This window comes from Procambarus clarkii, chromosome 73 (genome assembly GCF_040958095.1).
Source record: "Procambarus clarkii isolate CNS0578487 chromosome 73, FALCON_Pclarkii_2.0, whole genome shotgun sequence".
Lineage (NCBI taxonomy): Eukaryota > Metazoa > Arthropoda > Malacostraca > Decapoda > Cambaridae > Procambarus > Procambarus clarkii.
Window position 1 is genome coordinate 26501141 of NC_091222.1, and position 25197 is coordinate 26526337.

The 25197-nt window shown below is 41.3% G+C and overlaps 2 protein-coding genes across 2 annotated transcripts in view; one reads left to right on the plus strand and one right to left on the minus strand.

The window, feature by feature from the left end:
• LOC138356605 (uncharacterized) overlaps nt 1-25197 on the plus strand; it is a 110393-nt gene that overhangs the window by 67029 nt on the left and 18167 nt on the right. The gene's annotated exons all lie outside the window — the stretch shown is intronic.
• LOC138356537 (G-box-binding factor-like) lies at nt 7344-25167 on the minus strand. The gene is made up of 2 exons (XM_069312732.1): nt 23941-25167; nt 7344-14301 (listed from the first exon to the last, which is right to left on the minus strand). Exons 1-2 carry the CDS (start codon nt 24961-24963, stop codon nt 14209-14211), a joined length of 1116 nt encoding a protein of 371 aa, XP_069168833.1. The 5' UTR covers nt 24964-25167; the 3' UTR covers nt 7344-14208.

Genomic DNA, 25197 nt, shown 5'->3' on the forward strand with positions numbered 1-25197 from the left:
CACTATTTTCCTCTCCTCTACTTCCCTCATCCTTCCCCTCTCATCAAGTCACAGCCCCGCGCCAGGCAAGTCCACTACGGGCTCACCATAGTGCTACTAGCACCTGCGTGTTCTCAGTAGCCCAGTCTTAGACAACAACAACGGTCCCCTTGTTGTCTACAACCGCCTTGTATTGTACCAATACAAGGCGGTCCCCTTGTACCGTCATCAACCATATTATTACATATTCGCTTCACTCTCTTTCCCTCTCTATGTCGTCACCTTCGCTACACCTACGGTAGATACGTCAGGGTTAACGGGTGTGAGGCTTTAACAGGTGCAAGGTGTGAACAGGTGCAAGGTGTGAACAGCTGCGAGGGGTTAACAGGGGCAAGATGTGAACAGGTGCGACAGGTTAACAGGGGCAAGGTGTGAACAGATGCGAGGGGTTAACAGGGGCAAGATGTGAACAGGTGCGACAGGTTAACAGGTGCAAGGTGTGAACAGGTGCGAGGGGTTAACAGGGGCAAGATGTGAACAGGTGCGACAGGTTAACAGGTGCAAGGTGTGAACAGATGCGAGGGGTTAACAGGGGCAAGATGTGAACAGGTGCGACAGGTTAACAGGGGCAAGGTGTGAACAGATGCGAGGGGTTAACAGGGGCAAGATGTGAACAGGTGCGACAGGTTAACAGGTGCAAGGTGTGAACAGCTGCGAGGGGTTAACAGGGGCAAGATGTGAACAGGTGCGACAGGTTAACAGGGGCAAGGTGTGAACAGATGCGAGGGGTTAACAGGGGCAAGATGTGAACAGGTGCGACAGGTTAACAGGTGCAAGGTGTGAACAGATGCGAGGGGTTAACAGGGGCAAGATGTGAACAGGTGCGACAGGTTAACAGGTGCAAGGTGTGAACAGATGCGAGGGGTTAACAGGGGCAAGATGTGAACAGGTGCGACAGGTTAACAGGTGCAAGGTGTGAACAGGTGCGAGGGGTTAACAGGGGCAAGATGTGAACAGGTGCGACAGGTTAACAGGTGCAAGGTGTGAACAGATGCGAAGGGTTAACAGGTGCAAAGTGTGAACACGTGCGAGAGGTTAACAGGTGCAACGGTCTAAAAGGTGTGCAAAGTAGGTATGAGGGCAGGTGTGCAATGGGTTAACATAAGTTAGGGGTTACAGGTGTGCGAGACGGGGCGCAGTGTTGGAAGGAAGACAGACCAGCAGCAGCAACCGCTGTAGTAATGGCGGGCTCCGAATGGCGCGCTACGCCGTCCAAGTCACCCTCCTTGCTTCAGCTACTGGGCCGCAACCAATCACAGTGCTTCCTACTCTGGCGTCATCTTCTCGCTAGCAGTATACGCGCTTCTAATTGGACGACTTGACCTAATTATTCGTTCATTAGGAACACGAGTGCTTGCCTCAAAGGAGTTAAGTGAAATCCCATTCAATCGTCTCCATATGTAATGATGAAATTGACGAATTTGATTCGTCAAATTTTGGTTCGAATTCGAACCAATTCGAGGATGGGTTCGAATCCTCATCACGGCTCCTACGGATTTTCTCAGTGATACTTCACGTTAGTGTGATTTCTCTCTCTAAAGTTGTAGGAAGCGAGATGTATTATTACGGAACACTTAAGTATATGGAAGGCAGGAAGCCATCGGTGGGCAGATTCACTGGCCACTGATATACAGCCCGTGACAGCTGACTAACACCCAGGTACCTATTTTACTGCTAGGTAACAGAGGCATAGGGTGAAACAAACTCTGCCCATTGTTTCTCGCCGACGCCTGGGATCGAATCCAGGACCACAAGTCCAGCGTACTGTCCGCTCGGCCGACCGGCTCCCAGTGAGCGTGAGTGAGTGTATTAGACGGCAAATGGTATGGCGGAGCTCAGGAGTTAAGACTGAACCCTACGAGTCCATTAAGGTCAGTACACATCCATACCCACCAAGGCGAGAAGATAAACACCGTGGAAACCCGAGGGGCGACGTGTTAAATAAGACTCCCTTACTGCAGCACGCGATGGTCAGCACAAGAAAATCACTCATTTACATTCTGAGTGGAAGGCCTCTTTGGAATTTATGTGATGTGACCAGTAGGGGAGGACGATCACTCCGGGGGAAACCACTTCCCAAACGCCGCTACTAATGCTAAATTAGGCTAACTGCACAAATGCGTATTGTCCTGGGAGAAGTTATGCAGCCCACGGCCGGGGGAGAGGGAGGACACACCACGCCACGGCACCCGTACTCAGCGTAGCTCAGTACACGTTTTTAGGATATAAATATTGACAGAACATGCCACAGTAAGGATCTTCCACAGCTGGTAGTGGCCCAGGACCCACTCCCACAGCTGGTGGTGGCCCAGGACCCACTCCCACAGCTGGTGGTGGTCCAGGACCCACTCCCACAGCTGGTGGTGGCCCAGGACCCACTCCCACAGCTGGTGGTGGCCCAGGACCCACTCCCACAGCTGGTGGTGGCCCAGGACCCACTCCCACAGCTGGTGGTGGCTCAGGACTGTTACGGACCCTTAACAAGGACCCGTAACAGGTCCTTGTTACGGGTCCGTAACAAGGACCCACTCCCACAGCTGGTGGTGGTCCAGGAACCACTCACACAGCTGGTGGTGGTCCAGGACCCACTCCCACAGCTGGTGGTGGCCCAGGACCCACTCCCACAGCTGGTGGTGGCCCAGGACCCACTCCCACAGCTGGTGGTGGTCCAGGACCCACTCCCACAGCTGGTGGTGGCCCAGGACCCACTCCCACAGCTGGTGGTGGTCCAGGACCTACTCCCACAGCTTGTGGTGGCCTAGGACCCACTCCCACAGCTGGTGGTGGCCCAGGACCCACTCCCACAGCTTGTGGTGGCGCAGGACCCACTCCCACAGGTGGTGGTGGCCCAGGACCCACTCCCACAGCTGGTGGTGGCGCAGGACCCACTCCCACAGCTGGTGGTGGCCCAGGACCCACTCCCACAGCTGGTGGTGGCGCAGGACCCACTCCCACAGCTGGTGGTGGCCCAGGACCCACTCCCACAGCTGGTGGTGGCCCAGGACCCACTCCCACCCAGGGAGTGGGTCCTGGGCCACTACATACCCAGGAAGCAGCCCGTAGCAGCTGTCTAACTCCCAGGTACCTATTTACTGCTAGGAAACAGGGGCATCAGAGTGAAAGAAAATCTGCCCATTTGTTTCCGCTTTCACCGGGGATCGAACCCGGAACCTCAGGACTACGAATCCCGAGTGCTGTCCACTCAGCTGTCAGGCCCCACAGCACACACATATACAGCACTTGCACAAAAGCATATGCAGTAAAAACATACGCATTAGCGCCGATATACATGAGTAGTATTTTCAAAGACACATTCCACTTATGTATTGTTGCGCCTTTCTAACCTTGCAAATTGTATGTGTGTGTGTGTGTGTGTGTGTGTGTGTGTGTGTGTGTGTGTGTAGCATTACAAATATGTATCCCCATGTGTGTGTGTGTGTGTGTGTGTGTGTGTGTGTGTGTGTGTGTGTGTGTGTGTGTGTGTGTGTGTGTGTGTGTGTGTGTGTGTGTGTGTGTGTGAGACATATACAACACAGTGAGAGGAACACTTACCAGCCAGCAAGTGTGGGGAGGGCGCGGGAGGTCAGCCAAGGTAGCCAGCGATACATGGTGGCAGCCAGGCCCACACTTCCTCTCTGGTCACCATCACACTTCATCCATCATCACCATCACTTCCCTTCACCTGGTCCCTTCTGCGTCCTTATATCCACCTTTATTCCTTGTGACGAAACTAGAAAAGTATAGGGGAGGAGGGTGCCTGTGGGAGGTGGGGCAGGTTGGGTACTGAAATTGGAGAGGGGGTCGAGCAAAGGGGGGGAATGGGGGGATAGCGGCGTGAGGTGTGTGCAAGGGCGCGGGTATAGTGGGTATGGGCACGTGCCAGTGTGTGGGCGAGGCACGGAGAGGGGCATATGAGGAACGCGAGGAGAGTGTGAATGGGTGTAGGAAGCTTGTATGGGTGTATTCCCCAGGGGTATAGTAGGGTATATGGATGAAGGGGTATATGTGTGCAGTGAGGGTATAATGTGGCAGGGGCACAGTTGTGGTTCGGGGGTGTGGGTTGTTGAGTGTTTAGTGGAGGGGCATGAGTAATGGGGCAGGGGTTGGTTGAGGGTATTGGAGAGCGTCGCGGATAATGGGAATTGGTATGGGTATTACGGTGGTGGGGGTATTCGGATGGGTAGAGGTAGTGGCAAGGGGGGGTACGGGAAATGGGTGATGGGTAGGGGTAGTGGGGAGTGTCGTGGGGGAGTAGAGAGGGGCACGGGTATGGTATATGCAGAAATAGTGGCGAGGGGCACGGTGAGCAGCGAGGGGCGCGGGAAGTGGCGCAGGTAATGGGGGCTGGGCACGGTGAGTGGGGAGGGGCGTGAGGCAGGGCACGGGGAGGGCTGGAGTACCGTGCAGGAGAGGGCTGCGCGTACTGTGTGGGGCACAGCCACCGGAGCCGAGGCACACGCCACACTGCTGCTGCAGCTGCCGGGGTCTGCACCTCCCTCTACCCTCCCCTCCCATCCTCCCTCACCTCCCTCCCTATTTACTTCCCTTACACTAAACAAGTCTAGGAAATGTATATGTTTATCTCTCACAATGTTTGGTAATATGTTTATGGCTTGTGATGTGTATCTATGTGTGTGTTAACACGATGTATTGAACGGGGTGAGAATAGCTTGAGCTACCTCATCCCTTTGTGTGTATTTTACCTCAATAAACTTATTTCAATTTCAAAAACAAGCGTTTCCTCACATCCCTGTGGCTCATTTGCGTATATATTGCGGTCCCGGGTTCGATCCCGGACGCCGGCGAGAAACAATGGGCAGAGTTTCTTTCACCCTATGCCCCTGTTACCTAGCAGTAAAATAGGTACCTGAGTGTTAGTCAGCTGTCACGGGCTGCTTCCTGGGGGTGGAGGCCTGGTCGAGGACCGGGCCGCGGGGACACTAAAGCCCCAAAATCACCATATAAAACCCTTTTTGAGCCATCATTGTTTCATTATCACGCAAATATTCTAAATTTCTAGTCGATATATATACATTTTTTTTTTACTATTATATACAGGCAGGTTACACACCTAAATTTTAAAAGGAAATTTTACTTTCAAGATCATGAGCTTTTTAAGTTTGAAGTTAGGTATCACGTCCTTGGTTAGCCACTGCTACAGTCTCCCCGCCTTGGTGCATTCTTTTGATAATTACTTACTTCCTAGGTAACCTAAGGTATTACTTCCTAGGTAGCCTAAGGTATTACTTCCTGGGTAGCCTAAGGTATCACTTCCTAGGTAACCTAAGGTATTACTTCCTGGGTAGCCTAAGGTATCACTTCCTAGGTAACCTAAGGTATTACTTCCTAGGTAACCTAAGGTATCACTTCCTAGGTAACCTAAGGTATTACTTCCTAGGTAGCCTAAGGTATCACTTCCTAGGTAACCTAAGGTATTACTTCCTGGGTAGCCTAAGGTATCACTTGCTAGGTAGCCTAAGGTATTACTTCCTGGGTAGCCTAAGGTATCACTTCCTAGGTAACCTAAGGTATTACTTCCTAGGTAGCCTAAGGTATTACTTCCTGGGTAACCTAAGGTATTACTTCCTGGGTAGCCTAAGGTATCACTTCCTAGGTAGCCTAAGGTATTACTTCCTAGGTAGCCTAAGGTATCACTTCCTAGGTAACCTAAGGTATTACTTCCTAGGTAGCCTAAGGTATTACTTCCTAGGTAGCCTAAGGTATCACTTCCTAGGTAACCTAAGGTATTACTTCCTAGGTAGCCTAAGGTATTACTTCCTAGGTAGCCTAAGGTATTACTTCCTGGGTAGCCTAAGGTATTACTTCCTGGGTAGCCTAAGGTATTACTTCCTGGGTAGCCTAAGGTATCACTTGCTGGGTAGCCTAAGGTATTACTTCCTGGGTAGTCTAAGGTATTACTTCCTGGGTAGCCTAAGGTATTACTTCCTGGGTAGCCTAAGGTATTTCTTCCTAGGTAGCCTAAGGTATCACTTGCTAGGTAGCCTAAGGTATTACTTCCTAGGTAGCCTAAGGTATCACTTGCTGGGTAGCCTAAGGTATTACTTCCTGGGTAGCCTAAGGTATTTCTTCCTAGGTAGCCTAAGGTATTACTTCCTAGGTAGCCTAAGGTATTACTTCCTGGGTAGCCTAAGGTATTACTTCCTGGGTAGCCTAAGGTATTTCTTCCTAGGTAGCCTAAGGTATTACTTCCTGGGTAGCCTAAGGTATTACTTCCTGGGTAGCCTAAGGTATTACTTCCTGGGTAGCCTAAGGTATTACTTCCTGGGTAGCCTAAGGTATTACTTCCTAGGTAGCCTAAGGTATTACTTCCTAGGTAGCCTAAGGTATGTTCCTAGGTAGCCTAATGTATCTCTTCCTAGGTAGCCTATGTTATCACTTCCTTAGTAGCCTAATACCATTCATTGGCCAGGTGCAAATAAAATTGTCAATAAAGAGAAGTATAAATTAAGTAATTTGAAATACTGTACTGTACCAACTTACATTCAACTGTAACAAAAATTTACATACTAATCATCTTTATCACAAATTTTTCTATAGTAGTTATTTTAGATAACACATTAATAATGGTGTTTCATTTGACCCCCTTCCAAGGGCTATATAGTCCTAATGGCTTGGCGCTTTCCCCTGATAATTCCCTCCCTCCATACCTAGGGAGTTGGGTATAGAGTTGGCATTTAGTCTATTATACAGAGGTGATTGGTTATCAAGGTTCACAGTATTGCAACTGCAGAATTGCAAATGCAACAAAATATACAAATACAGTACTGTACTCTTATATTAAGTATATGACCTGAAAATTTGTGCCATACTCCATTGGTTGTAATGAACAAGAAAGAATAGTAGAACATTCCCTTACCTTACTGGTAGACCGGACGTCAACCAGGAGGACGTCAACCAGGTGTCCCCAGGAGGGCTCCAGGGGACACTGGAGCCCTAAAATCATCATAAAGTTCAAGTACGTCCATTGAGACAATAAAATACACCTCAAAGCGATAAGAGTAGCTTAGACTATTTCTACCTTCCTATCACAAGGTAGACACAAGGCAGGTGCAAAAAACCTTATCCTGAAGTTTGATGCCTTTTAATTTAAGCAGTCTGAAGATGATAGTTCTATTATATATATATTTTATCTCAGAGATGCTTGAGTGTATGAAATAAATACATCTCTCAAGAGCTGCCTCGTATGGGCCACTAGACCTTCTGCAGTTACCTTTATTCTTATCTTCTTATCTTGGACAATAAGTACTGTACATTATGAATGGGTGTGTTAAATAACAATCATGCAAATTGTATGATCTTTATTGAAGAAAACTATACATAAACAAAATCTGCAAGAAAATACAAAAAATTAATAGAAAACCAATTACTTTCAGTATAAAAGAACAAAGAGTAGTCACGCATTAAGGATCTATGAAAAACAAACGTTGAGAAGATGTAAAATAGGATAGAAAGATGGGTTAAAAGTAAGTCATTAACATATAAAATTAGGTAAACTTATAGACAGGTTTAAATACTGCACATAAAGAGAGAGACTTCTGTATAAGACAGAATATAATTTAAAATTGGGATGAGGCAGTAAGTACAGCAAAGATAAGAGTAAATACAAGAATTTGGGCGAGAAAGGAGATAAAATGGATAGAGATAAAGGTGGGATGGAAGGGAAGGAGGAATGAGGAAGAGCGGATGGGGAAATTAGAGAGGAAAAGGAGGAGAAAGAAACAAGGGTGAAAAAAAAGAAGGGGGGGGGGTAGAAAGAGGAAGGGTGAAGAGAAGGGTGTGGAGAAAGAGTTAGGTGAAAAGAAAGAGAAAAGGAAGGTTAAAGAAAGTGAGAAAGTGTGAGTGGGTAAGAGGAAGGAGAAATTGGAAGAGGGAGGAGAAAGAGGATGGGAGAGAAAAAGAAGAGGTAGGAAAAATTGGTAGTGGGGATGGGAAATGGAGGCAGGAGAAAGAGGGATAGAGCACAGGAAAAGGAGGTGGAGGGAAAGAGGAAAGCATGCGAGTGAGCGAGCTAGAGAAGGGGCAGTGGAGCAAAACAGCTGTGGGGTTCAGTTATGTCCCTCTTGCCCTCACCTACAGTTCCCATCATGCCCATCTCCAACCCTGAAAGAAGCTTGGTATAAGATCTGGTCGCATGACTCGCAGACCAAACATCCAGTTAGGTAGGAGTGAAATCTGTGCCAAGAATATTGTAAACGTGGAAAGCCATATACACGGGCATATTACATTTATCATTAGCAGACAATTAAAATCCTAGTCATCCCAACACGTGAAGACAGAATGCAAGCACATCATGAGCGTGATAAATATATGAATAGATTTCCAACACATTGGTTCAAAATTCAAGAAATTTCTACCTAGCTCACCTACCCTGTATTTTTTTATGAATATATGCAAAATGTTTTTAAAAATGCTTATATCATTTCATCTATTATTCAGCATTTTGATGCAACTTTCCTCAGTGAAATGTTTTATAACAAAAACTTCACATTCTGAGAAATTTTGAATTCTGCAGTTAATTCACTCAAAACTTGAGTGTAAACAACGTTGCTAAATAATCTATTATCACTTTTTTCTGTATTTTTTCTTGCATCATATTTTTAAACGTGTGTTGAACTGTATAAGCAATTCTATGAAGAAAAAAACGAAAAACATGTTTATCATATTACATAGTGAATATTGATGGTAAGAGAAGAAAATCACACACAATTAGTAACTAACCATGTGTGACCATACACAACCAGTCACCAACCAAATACAACCAAACAATTACCATTTACGAGAAAATAAAACAAGTCTTTAGCATTTTATCTTCTTTTATCATTTTTATTTTACAATTTCATTCTCTTGTAAATTTTTTTCAAGTATTTTCTTTTCATAATTCCTGAAAAATAAACTTATCTGCCAGTGACGGCTTTTATCACTTTAGGTATAAAATAGTTCACAGAGCACACATTATAATACTTCAACAACACTTTTGGGTCCCCCTGTAGCAATACACAATTACACAAATGCTCCCTGTGAGGCATTCTAGCTGGTAGACTCATTAAAATAATAACAGAGTGTTTCCAAACAAATAGGATTTTATGATAACTGATGCCTGAATGGTCGAGTGAAAACCAAAATGAAGAAAACACGTACAGAATATACATACATTCACACACACAATCATCTATTCATACAAATGTATCAGTATACTTTTTTTTATAGTTCATATGTATACTCCAGGGGAAGGAGAGGGGAGGGGGGGGGGGCAAATACCATTTTTATTCTCTTCACTAAATTTTATCTGCTTTTTAATTAGGACATTAAAACATATTGAAAACACAAGATATAAAACATGTAATATATATATATCAAGTATATTTCTATTCCCCCCCCTAGAGAAACCAAGAAAAGTCAGAGATACAAATGTGTTTTACAAACTGATGACTGTCTGCACTGACACCAAAGAGACCCTTCACCAATGCTATATCATTCCAGAACATGAGTGAAACATGCTATTACTTCCATACCATCTGACACAAGCAGCACAGTGTATGTTACAACTAGGGTACAATATACAGAACTGTAGTACAATGTACAGAATGATAGTAGAATGTACTGAACTACAGTAGAATGTACTGAACTACAGTAGAATGTATTGAACTACAGTAGCATGTACTGAACTACAGTAGAATGTACTGAACTACAGTAGAATGTATTGAACGCCAGTAGAATGTATTGAACCACAGCAGAATGTACTGAACTACAGTAGAATGTACCGAACTACAGTAGAATGTACTGAACTACAGTAGAATATACAAGACTGGAGTAGAATAAACAAAACTACAGTAGAATGTGCTGTACTACAACAGAATGTACAAAACTATAGCACATTGTACAGAACTGCAGTATTGTGTCAACATACGTAAGTGAGGTATTGAGTTTACATCTTTGAATACATGCACAGAGGCTGGAGGAACCTTCATTTGTTTAAAATAGGTTGTTCACTGTTAGAAATTATTAGCCAAATCGTGAGTTCAGTGCATACATGCTCATCCAAATTACATGAAATATTGCAATAATCTGCATTTACCTTAAATATTATGCTCATTTGGAAGAAGCTGCAATTTAAATAACCAAGAAAAACACTTGGTGTTCACTACAAGATAAATGTTATTATTCAAGTTTTTATGGCCACCCTCTTTTTGTATCATTTTGAAGATATAGACTCAAATCAGTTAACACTCCTATCATAAAATATTTTCATCCCTAAGATTTATCATTCAAATATAATGTCTGTATTCTTTAACGTGTGCACTGGTGCCCCCTCCCCCATCCCTCTATTTTTTTATTCATATTTTATTTTGTCTAAAAACATTATTCATGCAGTATTTTTCTTCATTTACAAATATCTGCATGTAGGATAATATATTCAATGGAATAACTTGTGTGAACGTACATGACAGCTTTACGCACAACTTGGCTGTATCTATTATGATCAGTAACCCCTATTACACTTCTAAATAGAAATAAAACAAACTTCATATTTTAAAGTTTGGTCCATGTCACTATGAGTTCATGAACAATAATTATTTGAAATACTGTACTTCCAAACACACATTCAAACAACCAAGCAGTTAGAAATATGAACAAAACCTGTAATTATCAACAATCAGCAAGTTAACTATTGGGGTAAGCCCTTTATTATTTATAACAGGGACAAACAAATTAAAACGACCTATAAAATCCTGAATGATAACTTTGGCTACTTGTGACAGAAATTAGTTCAGTTTCTTTCTAGGAAATGGAAGGAATATTGTATATCTTAACAACTTACAATAGCAATGTGTTCCTAGAAGAGCTTTGTATGTCACTGCATACAGTGGCATCCAATGGCCTGGTTGACCCTACCTCAAGGCAGTAAATGAAAGAAAGGCAAGATAAAGAAGTAATTACTACATGTGCCAAAATGAAAAAATAAATACTGCACTGCTCATACAGCATTTGATAAAATACTCTAGTAAAAAAAAAAGGATTAAAATAATTTTTTCAGTTATCTAATTTGTTTTTGTATCTTGTATATTAAAATATGTAGAAAAAGGAAGATATGTATACAGCAAATTATTTGGTCTCGCAATTATTCATTGCAATAAATTCTCTTGTTAAAACTGGAAAAGGACTTCTACTTACTGATGTTTTGACAATTGCACCTCTGTGTGGCTTAAATATGACAATGTATACCTTTGTGTGGAATAAATATGACAATGTATCTACAACAACACTAATATACTAAACTGCGCAACATACATAAATTAAGAGTGTGCTGAAAATACATCTTGAAATCTCAATCAAATCCCATTACCTTTTCGATGAAAACTAGAGAGATCATCACAACTGGCCGAGCATTTTCCCAGGCTGCTATGAGTGAGTCTTAAGATTTCCATTGTCCAGGAAACACAAATAAATTTGATTTAGGCATTATTTTCTAACAACACTCTTTCTCTCTCTCTCATGCATGAAGTTTCACAGAGATACACAAGGCATGATACAAATAATAATATGCTTTACATGTTAAAACAAATTTGATTTTGCCAGAACTCTCAAATCTCTGAAACAATCCATTAACCACATTCATGTTTATTTAAGACATTTAATCCTGATAGCAAATTTAGTTTTAGATAATCACAAAACTGATAATGTATATTAAAATGATAAACGAAACTATGGTAATGCAATTGATAACCAAGATAGAACCATTATAAAAAAAACTCTTCAATCAAAATAATTTTTTACAGCAACTCAAAATTTGATAGATTACTGTATTTAGTCAATTTTAATGTAAATTTATAAATTTTAAATAAAATGCTTATTTCATGACACCATAAAACAATACTAGTACTGCTGGTAACTATGCGCTTCAAAAAGGCATTTCTAACAAGTTTTCTATTGACCCAAATCAATACTTTATTCTGCACAAGAAAGGATAGTAGTTAAATGATAGCTTTTGCAATTACCATATTGTACGTCTGATAAGATTTGTAAGACCTAACACAATGCCCTTCAAGGGATAATTTGGAAATTATCTTGCCTAATTGCCTGGTATATCTAATTACTGTATAAAGTAGTAAAAAAAATGCAAGTACAGTACATTATAATGCACATATGATATTTCTTGATTTGCTGTCTTGTTTTATCTTTTGTTCATTAAAACTGTGTGTGTGTGTGTGTATATATATATATATATTTTCACAACATGCACAAATATGCATGCACGCACACACACATTGTATTTAAACTTATATTAATGTATTTATCTGCATGTGTGGTGGGTGTGTGGACGTTCATGACAATATAAATATGTATAGTATGTGAAGATGAATATGTATATATATATATATATATATATATATATATGTATGTGTGTGTGTGTGTGTGTGTGTGTGTGTGTGTGTGTGTGTGTGTGTGTGTGTGTGTGCGCGCGTGCGTGCGTGTGCATGTGTGCGTGTGTGGCATGTAATATTAATATTACATGCACCACACACACACACACACACATATATATATATATATACACACACACGCATACACAATATATATATACACACACACACACATACATGTATATAATTAATGGGTGGAATCACAGATAAAGGAAGCTTAAATAACAATAGTTTGCTTGAACTTGTAAAAATTATAAAATCTTTAACCCTTGGTTCATTAATAAATAATTTAATTGAAAAATTGTACTTTATCATGCCTTACCATTTGATGAATGATAAATGCTTCATGTACTAATATTAGCGGAATGAATAATACTACCATACAGATTCTTGGCTCTGGCTACTACCCCCTAAGTGCCCCTTAAGTGCTAAGTCACTCTAGGAGAGCACTTTAAGTATTCCATGAAGTTAAACTAATATTAAAAACAACTCAAGTGCCATTAAATGAGGAGATGACTTTCACAATTGCTACATGAAAATAGTTCTGGATATAATTCCAGTCGAATAAAAAACTCACTTCAGTCCCACACTTGACATGGAAATGTTAATTTCCCATTTCTGTACACACCACATTCTTGTGCACACTACATTGATCTGGACTTCCCACGGGTAAATACCATCACTAACAACAAGTTTGGCTTCCTTCTGGTTGACTCAGGCTTCATACAATGAATCAAGACTAATGAGAATTTTCCAATATTTTATGGTTAATGAAATATTCATTAATAATGCAATAGTCCAAGTGGGGTAAACACGTGGATAGTTTTTCTAGTTTGTACCCGTTTGTTACGAAACAGTATGTTATTTGTCTTATTTTTCTTTGTTCATTAAAACAGTTCAACGTGACAGCACACAGCATAATCCTCCATGACCTGTTTTTGCAGTTGTGTGTCAATTGACAACTCCTATTTTTTCCCTGTTTCTAAAACGTTTTCTTGCATTTGAATCCTATGGGCATAGTATAAGTAACAACATTATATTTATACTGTATAACATTTTTCTTATGTATCCTTTAAACCTTCAGGTAAAGTCTCCGCCGTCAGCGACGTAACCATAACACAAGACTGCTCACATATCACACACACACACACCACTAATAACATAAAACAATAACCAATTTCAAGGCAATTGACTTTTTTTTGTAATTTTATAAAGTAAAATGGTAAGTTGTGATCACTGTGCCCTTTTGCCATCATCATTAGCTAACTGAAGATGGGTAGATGGGGTACCAATAAAGTCAAAATCAAGGCACTTAATAAATCATTATTTTATATTATATATATATATTATATTATATAATATATATATTATAATATATATTATAATATATATATATATATATATATATATATATATATATATATATATATATATATAAATTCACACTAACACATATTGCAAGGCAACTTAAGTTTTATGCAAGCTGCAAGCCCAAGAAATATATTAATTTTTGTTAATGTACTCACAATTGTGTATCTTTTTCATTTGCTTTCCCTACCATTTTTTTCTTTTTATATTTTTTTTTTTATTCCTGTATATCATTAAAAAAAGTGTCATTCACTGTATATATAACAGCCAAAAATCTTAAAAGTTACCAAACTGTTGTGGTGCTGGAAATTTGCACTTCTTGTCCACATCAATCTATACTTTTCGTTCATTGGCTCGCCTACTTTAAGCGAACGATGAGGTTGCGTGGCATAGCAGCCAATGTGGGCGGCTCGGGTGTGAGGACATCAGGAAGTTCATTGCTTGATAACCTCTGTTACGGAATAACATAAAATAATTATCAAGCAATTCCTGTAAATCTATTAGATCAGCAGTCATTTACAATGAATAACAAATGCAAAAGCACAGTTCTCATAATTGCCCAGGTCACTGATAATTAATGTTCTTACAAAAACCCATAAAGTATATTCAACATGTTGCACTGTTTATATCCAATTATTTCCAAACACCTGTTCCTGATATAGAGAGTAGCACGCTCTATATAAGTGATGGTTTTCTGGGTGTTGTTAGTAGTCAGTTATGTGCAGGAAATACAGTTTCTCTCTAATTAAACAACAAATACCAAACCTGCTTTTTAAGGAGCTTCTCAGCCCCACAAACCCATACATTAATAATTGTAATAACAAAGTTTCCATCAGTTCTTTAAATACAAAATGTATACCAAGCATGCAAAGACTGAACCATAATAGAGACTGAAGAACAACAGTAATTGTTATTAATTACACCTCTACAATTCATAGCTACATTTACACAAACATATACAATATAAATACGATATAATTACAATTACATTATGTGGCACAGTCGTAATGTGCACCCCAAGATGATGTCAATAAAGCAAAGTAAAGAACCAGATGCATTAGAGAAACTTAAGACTCAAACATTCAGTAAACAGAGCATTGAGTAGAATGAAATGTTCATTTCTAAGTGGTGGCTCAGTAGCTCTCGTGAGCCATGGCACAAGACTTATCACAATGACCATCGTATGCAAAGCATTGATGGAGCCTACCATCTTGGAGCCTACCAAACAAGTAACTTAGCAAATTTTCTTGTTCTGTAGTCCAGGGGTGAGGAACATAGTGGAGAATGTATCTCAGTCCTCCAACAAGAATAACCATTTACAATGACACCAAAGAACGAATCATACCTCTCAATACCCCTGAAAATTATCGCATTAGGATTTCTATTATAGTCAACTCATTTTGAAATAGCATAACATACAACTACCACTACACTGATTGCCACTAGACAGCAGCAGCACCAACTAGAATTGCTCACGTGGGAGAGGTGGCTACCCTCACTTGAGCTACCCAAATGAATTTGTGTAAACTAAAATTGAGGAAGGGAGGAGCTACCGAGGCGCAGCTCAGAAAAGAGCATTTCATTCAACTCGGCTTTTTATTTCTGAGCAAGACCTCTTTTGTAGCTTCCCTGAGCCACCTTCCGATGCAAAGTAATGGCTCGTGCATGCAAAATTAAAGGAAAACTTACCAAAGTAGACTGCAGAAGACAGACAGGACTCGGGGCAACATACCAGTGGTGGAGACATGACATAACTGGCAGAAAATTAGATGCAAAGGTCCCGTTCGACCTTCAGGACCCTCGGGCCCAAATCTCTGCTACAGAAATAGCCAAACAGGAGGCAATAGGCACGGAGGATGATCGAGGTATGCTTCCTTAGGCAACAGGCATAGGATTTACCTGACACTATCTTGATATATTTCCAAAAATCATTGTTCCTGCAGCTGCAACATCAGTGGTTGTTGTCTGGTCAATCAGGCTGTTAGATGCTGCTGCTTGCTGTCTGACATATGAATTACAAGCCAGTTTGATCTGGTATCCTTTGGAGGTGCCAATCAAGTCCCCTTTTGAAGACCAAAGGAGATCAGCTAGTTATGTCCCTTTAATATTTAGAGAGTAAGTGAAAAGTTTTGGATCCTTAGCCATCAGTCAAATCAACTGGAAGAGGCAAGCCTTGGGGCAGGGCATGACAAGCATGTGAGACCTGAAGATAACATGGAAGACAACAAAATGATGACACATTAAAAGCTCTCCAATTTGGACAGGACAGGAAGCAGCATCCAGACTGGTGGAAATGGATCAAATCCTACCTGTTTCAGTAGAGATGTAAAGAATCCAATACCAAAATCTCATGGTAAAGGAATGGGACTATGTAAACCTGGAGGTAATGTTTTTTCTCTGGAAGCAAACTGTTCCACCTAACGAGACCAAATGTCTCGTATATATACATGAAAAGGAAGCCAAATCCACCTTCCATTCCATCAAAATAGGACAAAGGCAGCAGAGACAATCAATGAGTACATACAACAACCGACGAGTGTGGACCCGCACGAAGAAATAAACCACAAGAATCCAGAGGAAAAGCTACAGCTAGAATCTACTGCCATATTGAAAGCAAGCAAGTCCAATCTCTAACAGTTCAAGCAATGGACTAATGCAGAACCATCTGAGCACAATCCAATCGCCAAGCCATACTGGAGAGTTGTGCAATTCAAGCAGCCAACAACTCACACACACTGATTTAACCTTAAATCAAGACAAAATTCATGTACAGCATGAAGACTTGATTATAAGTCTCAACCCAGGCTGGATGCATCCATGAACAGATCGAATGATGAGGCTGGAAGCTATGATGGAACTAAATCCCCAAAAGATTGAAGAAGAAAATGCCTAAGCAGGGAAACTCTGAGGCCCAATGGGACATATATGCATTACATAACTCCTAATCCAGCAAAACACAGATTACTGGAGAAAACAGTACAGCACCTTCCAATGACCAAATGCTGATAAATCACAAAGTGCTCTCTAGAAAGAAGAGACTAATCTGGTACCCCAAACCAACCTCAGCCAATTATGGCATTGCCTAAGCAAGAGGTGGGACACCCAGAGATTTAAAATGAAACTGCACCAGTCCATCACTTGCAGCACTAAATCTTGGCTAGCAGGCAAGACAGGTGACTTGGAGCACAAATCAACTAACAGTTACAAAATTCAGGTCATGACCTGAATCACTAAGAAGAGCTAGAGCTTCTGAAGAACCAGTCCCTGAACCTGAGATGGATAGGAAACATGTCAATAGGCTCAGGTTAATGAGCCAAGACTGGGTTGTAATCCCCTGGCAAACCAAGGAAAAGTAGTCATCTTGGGCAGGTCATGTGGAAACTATGCCAAGAAAGATTCAGAATCATCTGTAGTTTGGGTGTATCATTCTTTGCCACTGATAATTTGGCGGAGGAGACCCGCAAAGATTGGGTCACATGGATAATTTCTGTTGCCAACAGATGACTTTAGGTGCCATCTGGTGGTGCCTGGAAACGGCAAATATAGTCCATTCCATTCCATTCACCTGGGCTCTAGGAGACTCGAACCGTGGACCCCAAGCGTGTGGGCCGAAGCTCTATCGACCGAGCTATTGAGCAGTCTTAATAGACTACTAAATATTTTTAGTAAGAATAGTGTCCCTGTGCCAGTGATAATTAATTCGTCTAGATTACATCAGAGATACCATTTCTTAATTTAGCTGGGCTGGTTTGTTAGTACTACTCATATGGTATTTTTGATCCTCAGGCTCCCCTTACCTCATAATGAGAGCCAGATTCTAGTCCTGGCTCATGTTAGGTTAGGATTGGTCTTGAAGTCTTCATACAGTTTCATAAGGCTTGGCTATACTGGTGCATAACACAATAAATATAGTGTGTGTGGAATCTAGACACATGCCAAGAACATAGCAAACCCATGGATCATCCGATAATGTGTAAAGTCATGCTAAATCCCCATTATGTCAAATTCATCTGCACATTTTCAAACTTGACATAAAAGAGCTTTCCCACATACTAATGAATCATCCTTATAGAGTATAAGATGATGGGAGTGACTAGGAGCTTAGGAAGTGATTTTCATTAAGATGATTATGAGGGACTGAGACGGTACAGCCTTAAAAACACAGAAGAGGGACAGTTTTCCTGCCATTATCATTAAATCTTAATGATTTATTTCAAAAATTATGTTTCTGAGCTTTAAATAACACATTTTTAATGAATGGTATATACAGTAGTGGTTTTTAATAGTATTTAATAGTGGTGCCCATATATTATCTTCTCAATATCAACCTATACTCCAAAAAATTATATCATGTATAACAACTACTGATAATATGTACAAAATTGAACTGTTATAAGCAAATATTTTTACATTTTGTCCTACTGGAGTCCTAGGGAGCCGGTTGGCCGAGTGGACAGCACGCTGGACTTGTGATCCTGTGGTCCTGGGTTTGATCCCAGGCGCCGGCGAGAAACAATGGGCAGAGTTTCTTTCAACCTATGCCCCTGTTACCTAGCAGTAAAATAGGTACCTGGGTGTTAGTCAGCTGTCACGGGCTGCGTCCTGGGGGTGGAGGCCTGGTCGAGGACCGGGCCGCGGGGGACACTAAAGCCCTAAAATCATCTCAAGATAACCTCAAGAAGATACTGGAATACTCCACATGGGATGCTAAAAAGTGGAATTACAGAACCTGTTCTTGCCTTCTTTCTCGTGTCCACTGCAAAATTAATAGTACAAAATGTGAACGTTTCTGGTGTAACAAACTAGGCTGTTGTAAGAATTATCCAGAGTGGTTTATCGACAAAAGAGAATGGGAAGCTGAGCCGCATGGTGACCTGACCCCCAGGGGAATTCGCGGTGGAAATAACCAACGCTTTGTTCATAGCTGCGTATAATGAACCATCCTATAGTATTCAGCAATTTAGAGAAATTAGCCCTTTATTCATTTTGCATTAAAATTGTATTGTATAATAGTACTGGATACAATATCAAGAGTATTCTAATTATTGAGTTTAAGTCACCATCAGTGACGTCACGAATCAGATCTAACTTTTGAGGCGGAGGTGACCGGCGGTCATAGGTCAGCAGGGTTGACATGTCTAATATTTCTCAAAGTTTTAATAACCATTTTTGTGATCGGGAACAGCTTTGCCGTTAGATGTTTGTGTAATCTAATTCAGTAAAATAATTCAACCAGTCTGGATCAATTAAGTACAACAGAGTTAATTGTTATAACTTAAACCTTGCTAGTAACTGGGTAGAACTTTGACTAGGCGGAAGGATACAATGTTCTGTCTGGGGGAGACCAGACAAGGAAGAGATCAGTGTGGTCACGGAAGCAGCTGGGATAAGAGGGTCAACATCTTACCTCTCCCCAAGAACAGCCCCAACACCTAGAGCTGTGGTCGCCCAAGGTATAGTTGCTATTGTTAAGTATAGAAATAGTCTCATTTGCCACTCAGGTCAAGTAGGGAGTGTTTAAAGTGATAGGGAGTGAACATATTTAGATTTTGTTTTAGTTTTCTTTTAATAATTAAATTTGTTATAATTTGCATTTTATTGTTTCCATGTGTTTTATGTGTATACTTGTCCTGGTCACGTGGTCCACACGAGGCAGAGTTGCATTGGGCGCCGATTCTAACATCGAATCGGAATTATCATTACCGTGTAATTTATTCCACACTCAAGGTCATCGTTTATAGTGGGGATCAAGCCCCAAGGTTGATTAATTAGCGTGATCGATCCAGACCTCGATCATTGCTCTTGTATTACTGGTCTGGTGGTGGCAGCAGAGGGTGACCTCTAGGGTTTTGTTCAGAGCTTAGGTCACGTCATACTGGGTGTAGAATCCTAAGTCGGTCCAATCGTCTTAGGACCACGTGGCGATGGAGTTGGCTTTGGTAAAAGTTTTGGAGTCCCTTGGTTTAGAAATAAAAGTAAGAATACGGGGTAGAGGGAGTAGAAAGAAGGAAGTAAAGAGAGAGGAACACGAACCCGTGTTACACTGGTGCAACAGTTTATTTTTGTATGTTTGAACAATAGTGGCTTTATGTTGCATTTTGGATGACAGGGTGTTCCATATACATCTCAAGTCTGCCTTTTCCCTCTTTAGCTGCAGTATGTGCTACTTTAGGAAGAATCTATCAGTAGAGTCCACCAATTTTGCTGAGCTCCGTGTGTCATCCCTACCATAGGAATCATTCAGTGTTCAGTAACCTTCCCTATGATTAAAGGCACTATGAAGTTTGCTCTCATTCCACTTGTCACTTTACAGTGTACAGTGAAGGTCTCGATGGCCTTTACAGTACTGTTTCTGCTGTTCTCGCCATATTCTTCCTTTGGCCACTAGTCATCTGCTGCATTATATCTGACTACTTACCATTAGCATCTTGTCCTCTATTTAATATTTGCAAAATCTAGCCTTGTGGATATGCTATCTCTGCCATGGGAATTTCTGCAAAACTCCAGTATTGTTTCTTTATTTCCTGATCACCTGAGAGCCCATTGGAAAGACTACATCCCCTATTACATAATGTAACCATTTTTCATCCTGGGTAGTGTTATTTTCTGATTTATTATGCTTCCAAAGAACAGAAAATGGTTATTAGTCCCCTTAAAATCTACATTGACTTTTGCCTAAGACAGATAAGGGAAGACATCTTTAAGATACTTAAAGGCTACAGACTCTTTATATAGAGTTGTGACATTCTCAAGTCTGCAGCCTTCTGGTACCTTCAAGGCATCTTCCCTAAGCTGTCTTAAGCAAAGATCAAAGCAAAATTTGAGGGGGACTAATAGGCATTTTCTATACTTTGGAGGCATAAGCAATCAGAAAATATAATTTACTACCCTGGAAATAAAAATATAAATTTGTTAAGTGTTATTTCTGTTTTGTTTGTTATTGCAATGATCTGAGCTAAAGCTCCTGTACCTACTGGAAATCCCCACATTCGTCACATCGTCTAAATCTGTGTACATGTACTGATCAGTGGGGAATGTCCCAGTGAAAGAGATTCAACATGGTCTGTGTGTGAAAGGTTAGATGTGGAAATTCTGATATAGCTATTCAGCGCATTGAGGAGTCATGTTGGGCAGCTGTGGTTGTGGAATTGTTTGTTGCTGATCGCGTGTCAATGTTATTTTGTTGTCGCTAGACATCTCGCTTCACTACGAGATGTGGTGAAGCTAGTGGTAGCAGAATGAGAGTAGGAATGGATATGGGTGATTGGTTGGACATATCTTGTAAGGCTGGGATGGTTGTATAGTTGACTCAGCCTCAAGAAGAACATTAAGTATCACTTTGCTGATTGCTAATTGGTTACACTGCTTCCACCCCATGCTGTCAGCACTGTCTACAGAGTCAGTACATGTCTACAGAGGCACAGTGACCTGCTGTCCTCACATTTAGCCTGGCGGTCAAAGCAGGAGAAAAAATATCAACCAACTGACCTGCTCAGAAAGGAGCTTTCATTTAAGTTCAAAGCTTTATTTCTGAGTAAAACTCTTTCAGCTGTTTCCTTAGGCAAGACTTCCATGGTTCCATGGTAAACACCAAGGATGATAATAAAATATAAAATGAAAAGTGGTACTTACCCAGGCTGTAGAGTAGAGCCAGAAGGAGGAGGAGACATCCCTGTCTGAAGAGAACCCAACCAGGAGACAGGTGGCCCATTGGATGGATGAGGCAGGGAAGCAGGAGCAGGTAACAGGCTTCCCACCAAATACCCTGGGCCAAGAAGTCTGAGTAAGATAAATGTGGAGAACACCTGAAAAATGATGACTTTCCACAAAACCGGAGCACAGGGAGAACAGTGCAGCCAATGAGAAAAAACCACACAGAGCAGCAGGCACTTTGCCCTATCTCAAAGTGTGGTAAATAATGCCAACATAGAATGCAGGTAAACAAAAACCTCTTAAGGTCCTAAGAACCAGCTGGGTGTCTGCACCAAGGAGAGGTCAGTGAGATAAGATCAAAACCTAGAAAATAAATGCTGGCAGAAATACCCAAGAAAATTGAGGAAGCAGACTTCACGCAAAAATCAAGCAGGATGGATCACCAGAACTGCTGGAGACACTACCAGCCCAGAAGACAACTTCAGACAAGCTGAAGGATGCTGATGGTTATACTGCAGGAAAATGTCAGGAGATGTCAGGAAAAATTGACATCTGAACATATTGAAATAATGTCAAGAAAACACTGAAATATCCATCCCCCAGACAAAAGAATCAACCACAAAACACCACAGAAAAGAACAATGATGCACCAGAAAGTGCTTGTGCAGCATTGGCAGCAAAAAGCACTGCAAAAAAGAGAAGATTCTGGGAAAAGTACTGGCAATACCAAAGAGAACCAGCAGGGAATCAGGGCAGGATCAGCGTGTAAGACAAATCCTATAAATTCATCATAGACAAAAACAACAATACAGGAAGACATAATGGACAAACAGCCAAAAGGGCTTAAATGGACCTAAAATTAGAAACAAGACCAATGAAACAGAAAGCTAAAAGGTCCTCACGAATGCAAGTACTGTAGCACCACCCAAGACCGTCATGCAAGAAAAAAAAAAAAGGCCTGAGCTCATTCTCAGCCAGACCCTAGGGGGCAAAACAAAAGATCATCCACCAGAACAAAATGACAACAGTATTTACAATGGGAACTTCTGAAATGGCAGGAGCGCAAGATACCAGAAGAGATGCAGCAGCATCTGATGTCAAATGTCACAACAGGAGAGACCAGAAGGGGCTCCTCAAAAGAGGCAAGGCATCACCAAAGCACAGACAAAGAGCGGATGGACAGCCGAGCCTAGTGGAGAGGGATATGCAACAAGCCGTGTCACCCCATCCCCAAAGCCTGAACAGCAAGAGTTGCATGCCACATTGCAAAAGACCAATGCCTCTAAGGCCAGGAAAGTGCATCAATGCTAAACCCATAGCTCAGTGACAGCCAGTAGCATGGGGTACTCACCCACATCCCAAGGATATTTTCCCATGTATTGTGCCTGAGTACTTCACCAAGAATACTAGGTACACTACTACTGGCCTGGGGACACTCACTCAAAAACAAGTGAAACTCTTCCAAGAATATGGAGTACGTTGCAAAGTGCAAAAGGTATTCTTCCATGTGCAAGGCGTACTTTCCCAAGAACCTGTGATCCTCATCCAAGGACCTGGGATAGGCACCCATGACTAGTATTTTCTCAAGCAGTTATTTGCAGTCATATATAATTTGTGCACCAAGTCATGTATTGTAGGCATTTGTAATTTTCATTAGAAAAGCTATTTAGAGGCTTTTAAATTTAATTTTGGTTTAAAATTGGTCTTGAGTACCTGCAGATTAAATCGTGTACATTAAATTGCATGTGGACGATTTTAATGGTTTTTCTATTGTAGCCTGACCTGGGGCCAGCCTACATTGGTGACTGCCTACAAGTAATTGAATACAACATTTTATAAACAAAATATAATCACAAGCCACCAAGATAAATAAGATGGCAATGAGTGTAGTATGTATAGTACACTTGAATTTCTCCAAACAGGTAAAACTTTTTAACTTTCTATTAAAATTTGTGAAAATTATGATGTTCATGGTTCTCTTGTATTAACAATTCTCATCAAAGTGCAAAAGTAAGAGATAACTACCTAAGCAGAAATACTGTATGGCTATAAAGTTTTACCCCAAGTAGTGAAGTGTTAAATTCTGCCACGCACTACCACAGTAGACTGTTGTAATAAACATAATGTAAAATAAATGTTTCAGAAAAAGATGTAAAGAAATCAAATTAACTTGGAGGCTCCAAATTAAAAAATACCAGTAACCTCCAGAAATATAAAATCCATTGAGTACAAGAACCCAGCAGCAAAGTCATACTCAACAGATAATGGGTATTTCTATACATGCTTATGCCACTATTCTGTCAACTAAAATAATCTACTGAACCATACTACAACAAATTGGTTAAATATAACAATTACTGTACCAACAAAATGGTTGACTATCCTTCCCAGTTGCTACCAATTGAGCTACATCACACCACTGATTATTTTTACAGACCTGTCTTGCTAGCACCAGAGGGGGAGGTTTCACTGCCGGCCTTGTGAATGACATTCGGCTGTTGGTGTTACCACAGAGGCCTTGCTGGTGATGGTGGTGGTGAGGCTGTCTTTTAGTGTCCATGTGAGGAAAAGTATAAGGGGAATGACTGTGAAGATGACTACGAAGTCGGTGGCAAGATGAGGGGCTTGACTGACGAGGTGGTGGGACCATCGCATAGTGAGTAGGAGAAGCAAGACATTTAGACTGGTTGGGTGAATGTGTTTGATCCGAATACTGAGAATGGCTGGAACATTGAGAAGCAGGAGGAGAAGGCGTTGAACGATTAAGGTAGTTAGAAATGTACTGATACTGAAAAAAGTTTGGAGAGCAACTATCATGATTAGAAGAAGAGCTAGACTGAAGCTTATTTGGCAGGTGGTCATGAGTCTGGACAGTAGAATGGGAGGAAGAATTCAACTGAGAATGGTTGAGATGGGGACTGAGGCTATTCTGATCCTGTAAAGGGGTGGAAGATGTATCTATTTGAGCAGAATGTATCTGTGTCGATGGTGGTGTTAAATGGATGGGACCCGGTGGTTTTGAAGTCACTGTATGTGACTGCTGGCAATGCATTAGTTCTGGGTTGTAAGGCTGAAATAACAAAGGGCTTTGGAAGTACTGGTGGTATTCTGACTGTTGCTGGAAGTTTGGGTTATAATGATGAATTTGGTGCTGTGGAGTTATTGTATTATGTTGATTTACACCTTGAAATGGTTCACTCAGAAAATGTGGTGGCACATGTTGATGCTGCTGCTGGGGATAACCAGATACCTGGGACACATTAAATGTCTGTAGTGGCGAGGCTGAATCACAATTCAAGTTTGGCTGATGATGATGTACTTGGGAAGGAAATGAGTGTGTACAAGTTGGGGAGGTTGTGACAGACGACTTCTGGCTCATAAAATGTTGGTGGTGCTGTGAGGTGACAAAGTGTTCAGATGCCAATTGTGTGAAGAACATTTGATAAAATGCTCTGATCATATTGAGTTCACCACCACCACCATCACATCCACTGTGTGTGACACCACTGTCACCGGTGCTGCTGTTCCCCGCACTATACAGGAATGGCTGCACCAACAGGTACTAAAGCCATATCCACGAACACAGTAAATTTATGAAATTAACAAACATTAAAATGCATTATTAAGTTTCAAACATATAAAATGAAGTGAATAACAGACAGCTGCAGTACCTGAAATGACATGATGATGAGAA

Coding starts and splice junctions, on each gene's coding strand:
- LOC138356537 (XM_069312732.1), bottom strand. CDS start 24,963: ATGATCAGAGCATTTTATCAAATGTTCTTCACACAATTGGCATCTGAA. Junction 14,302..23,940: donor CTCTGGTGCTAGCAAGACAG/GTCTGTAAAAAT, acceptor ATTCCGTAACAG/AGGTTATCAAGCAATGAACT.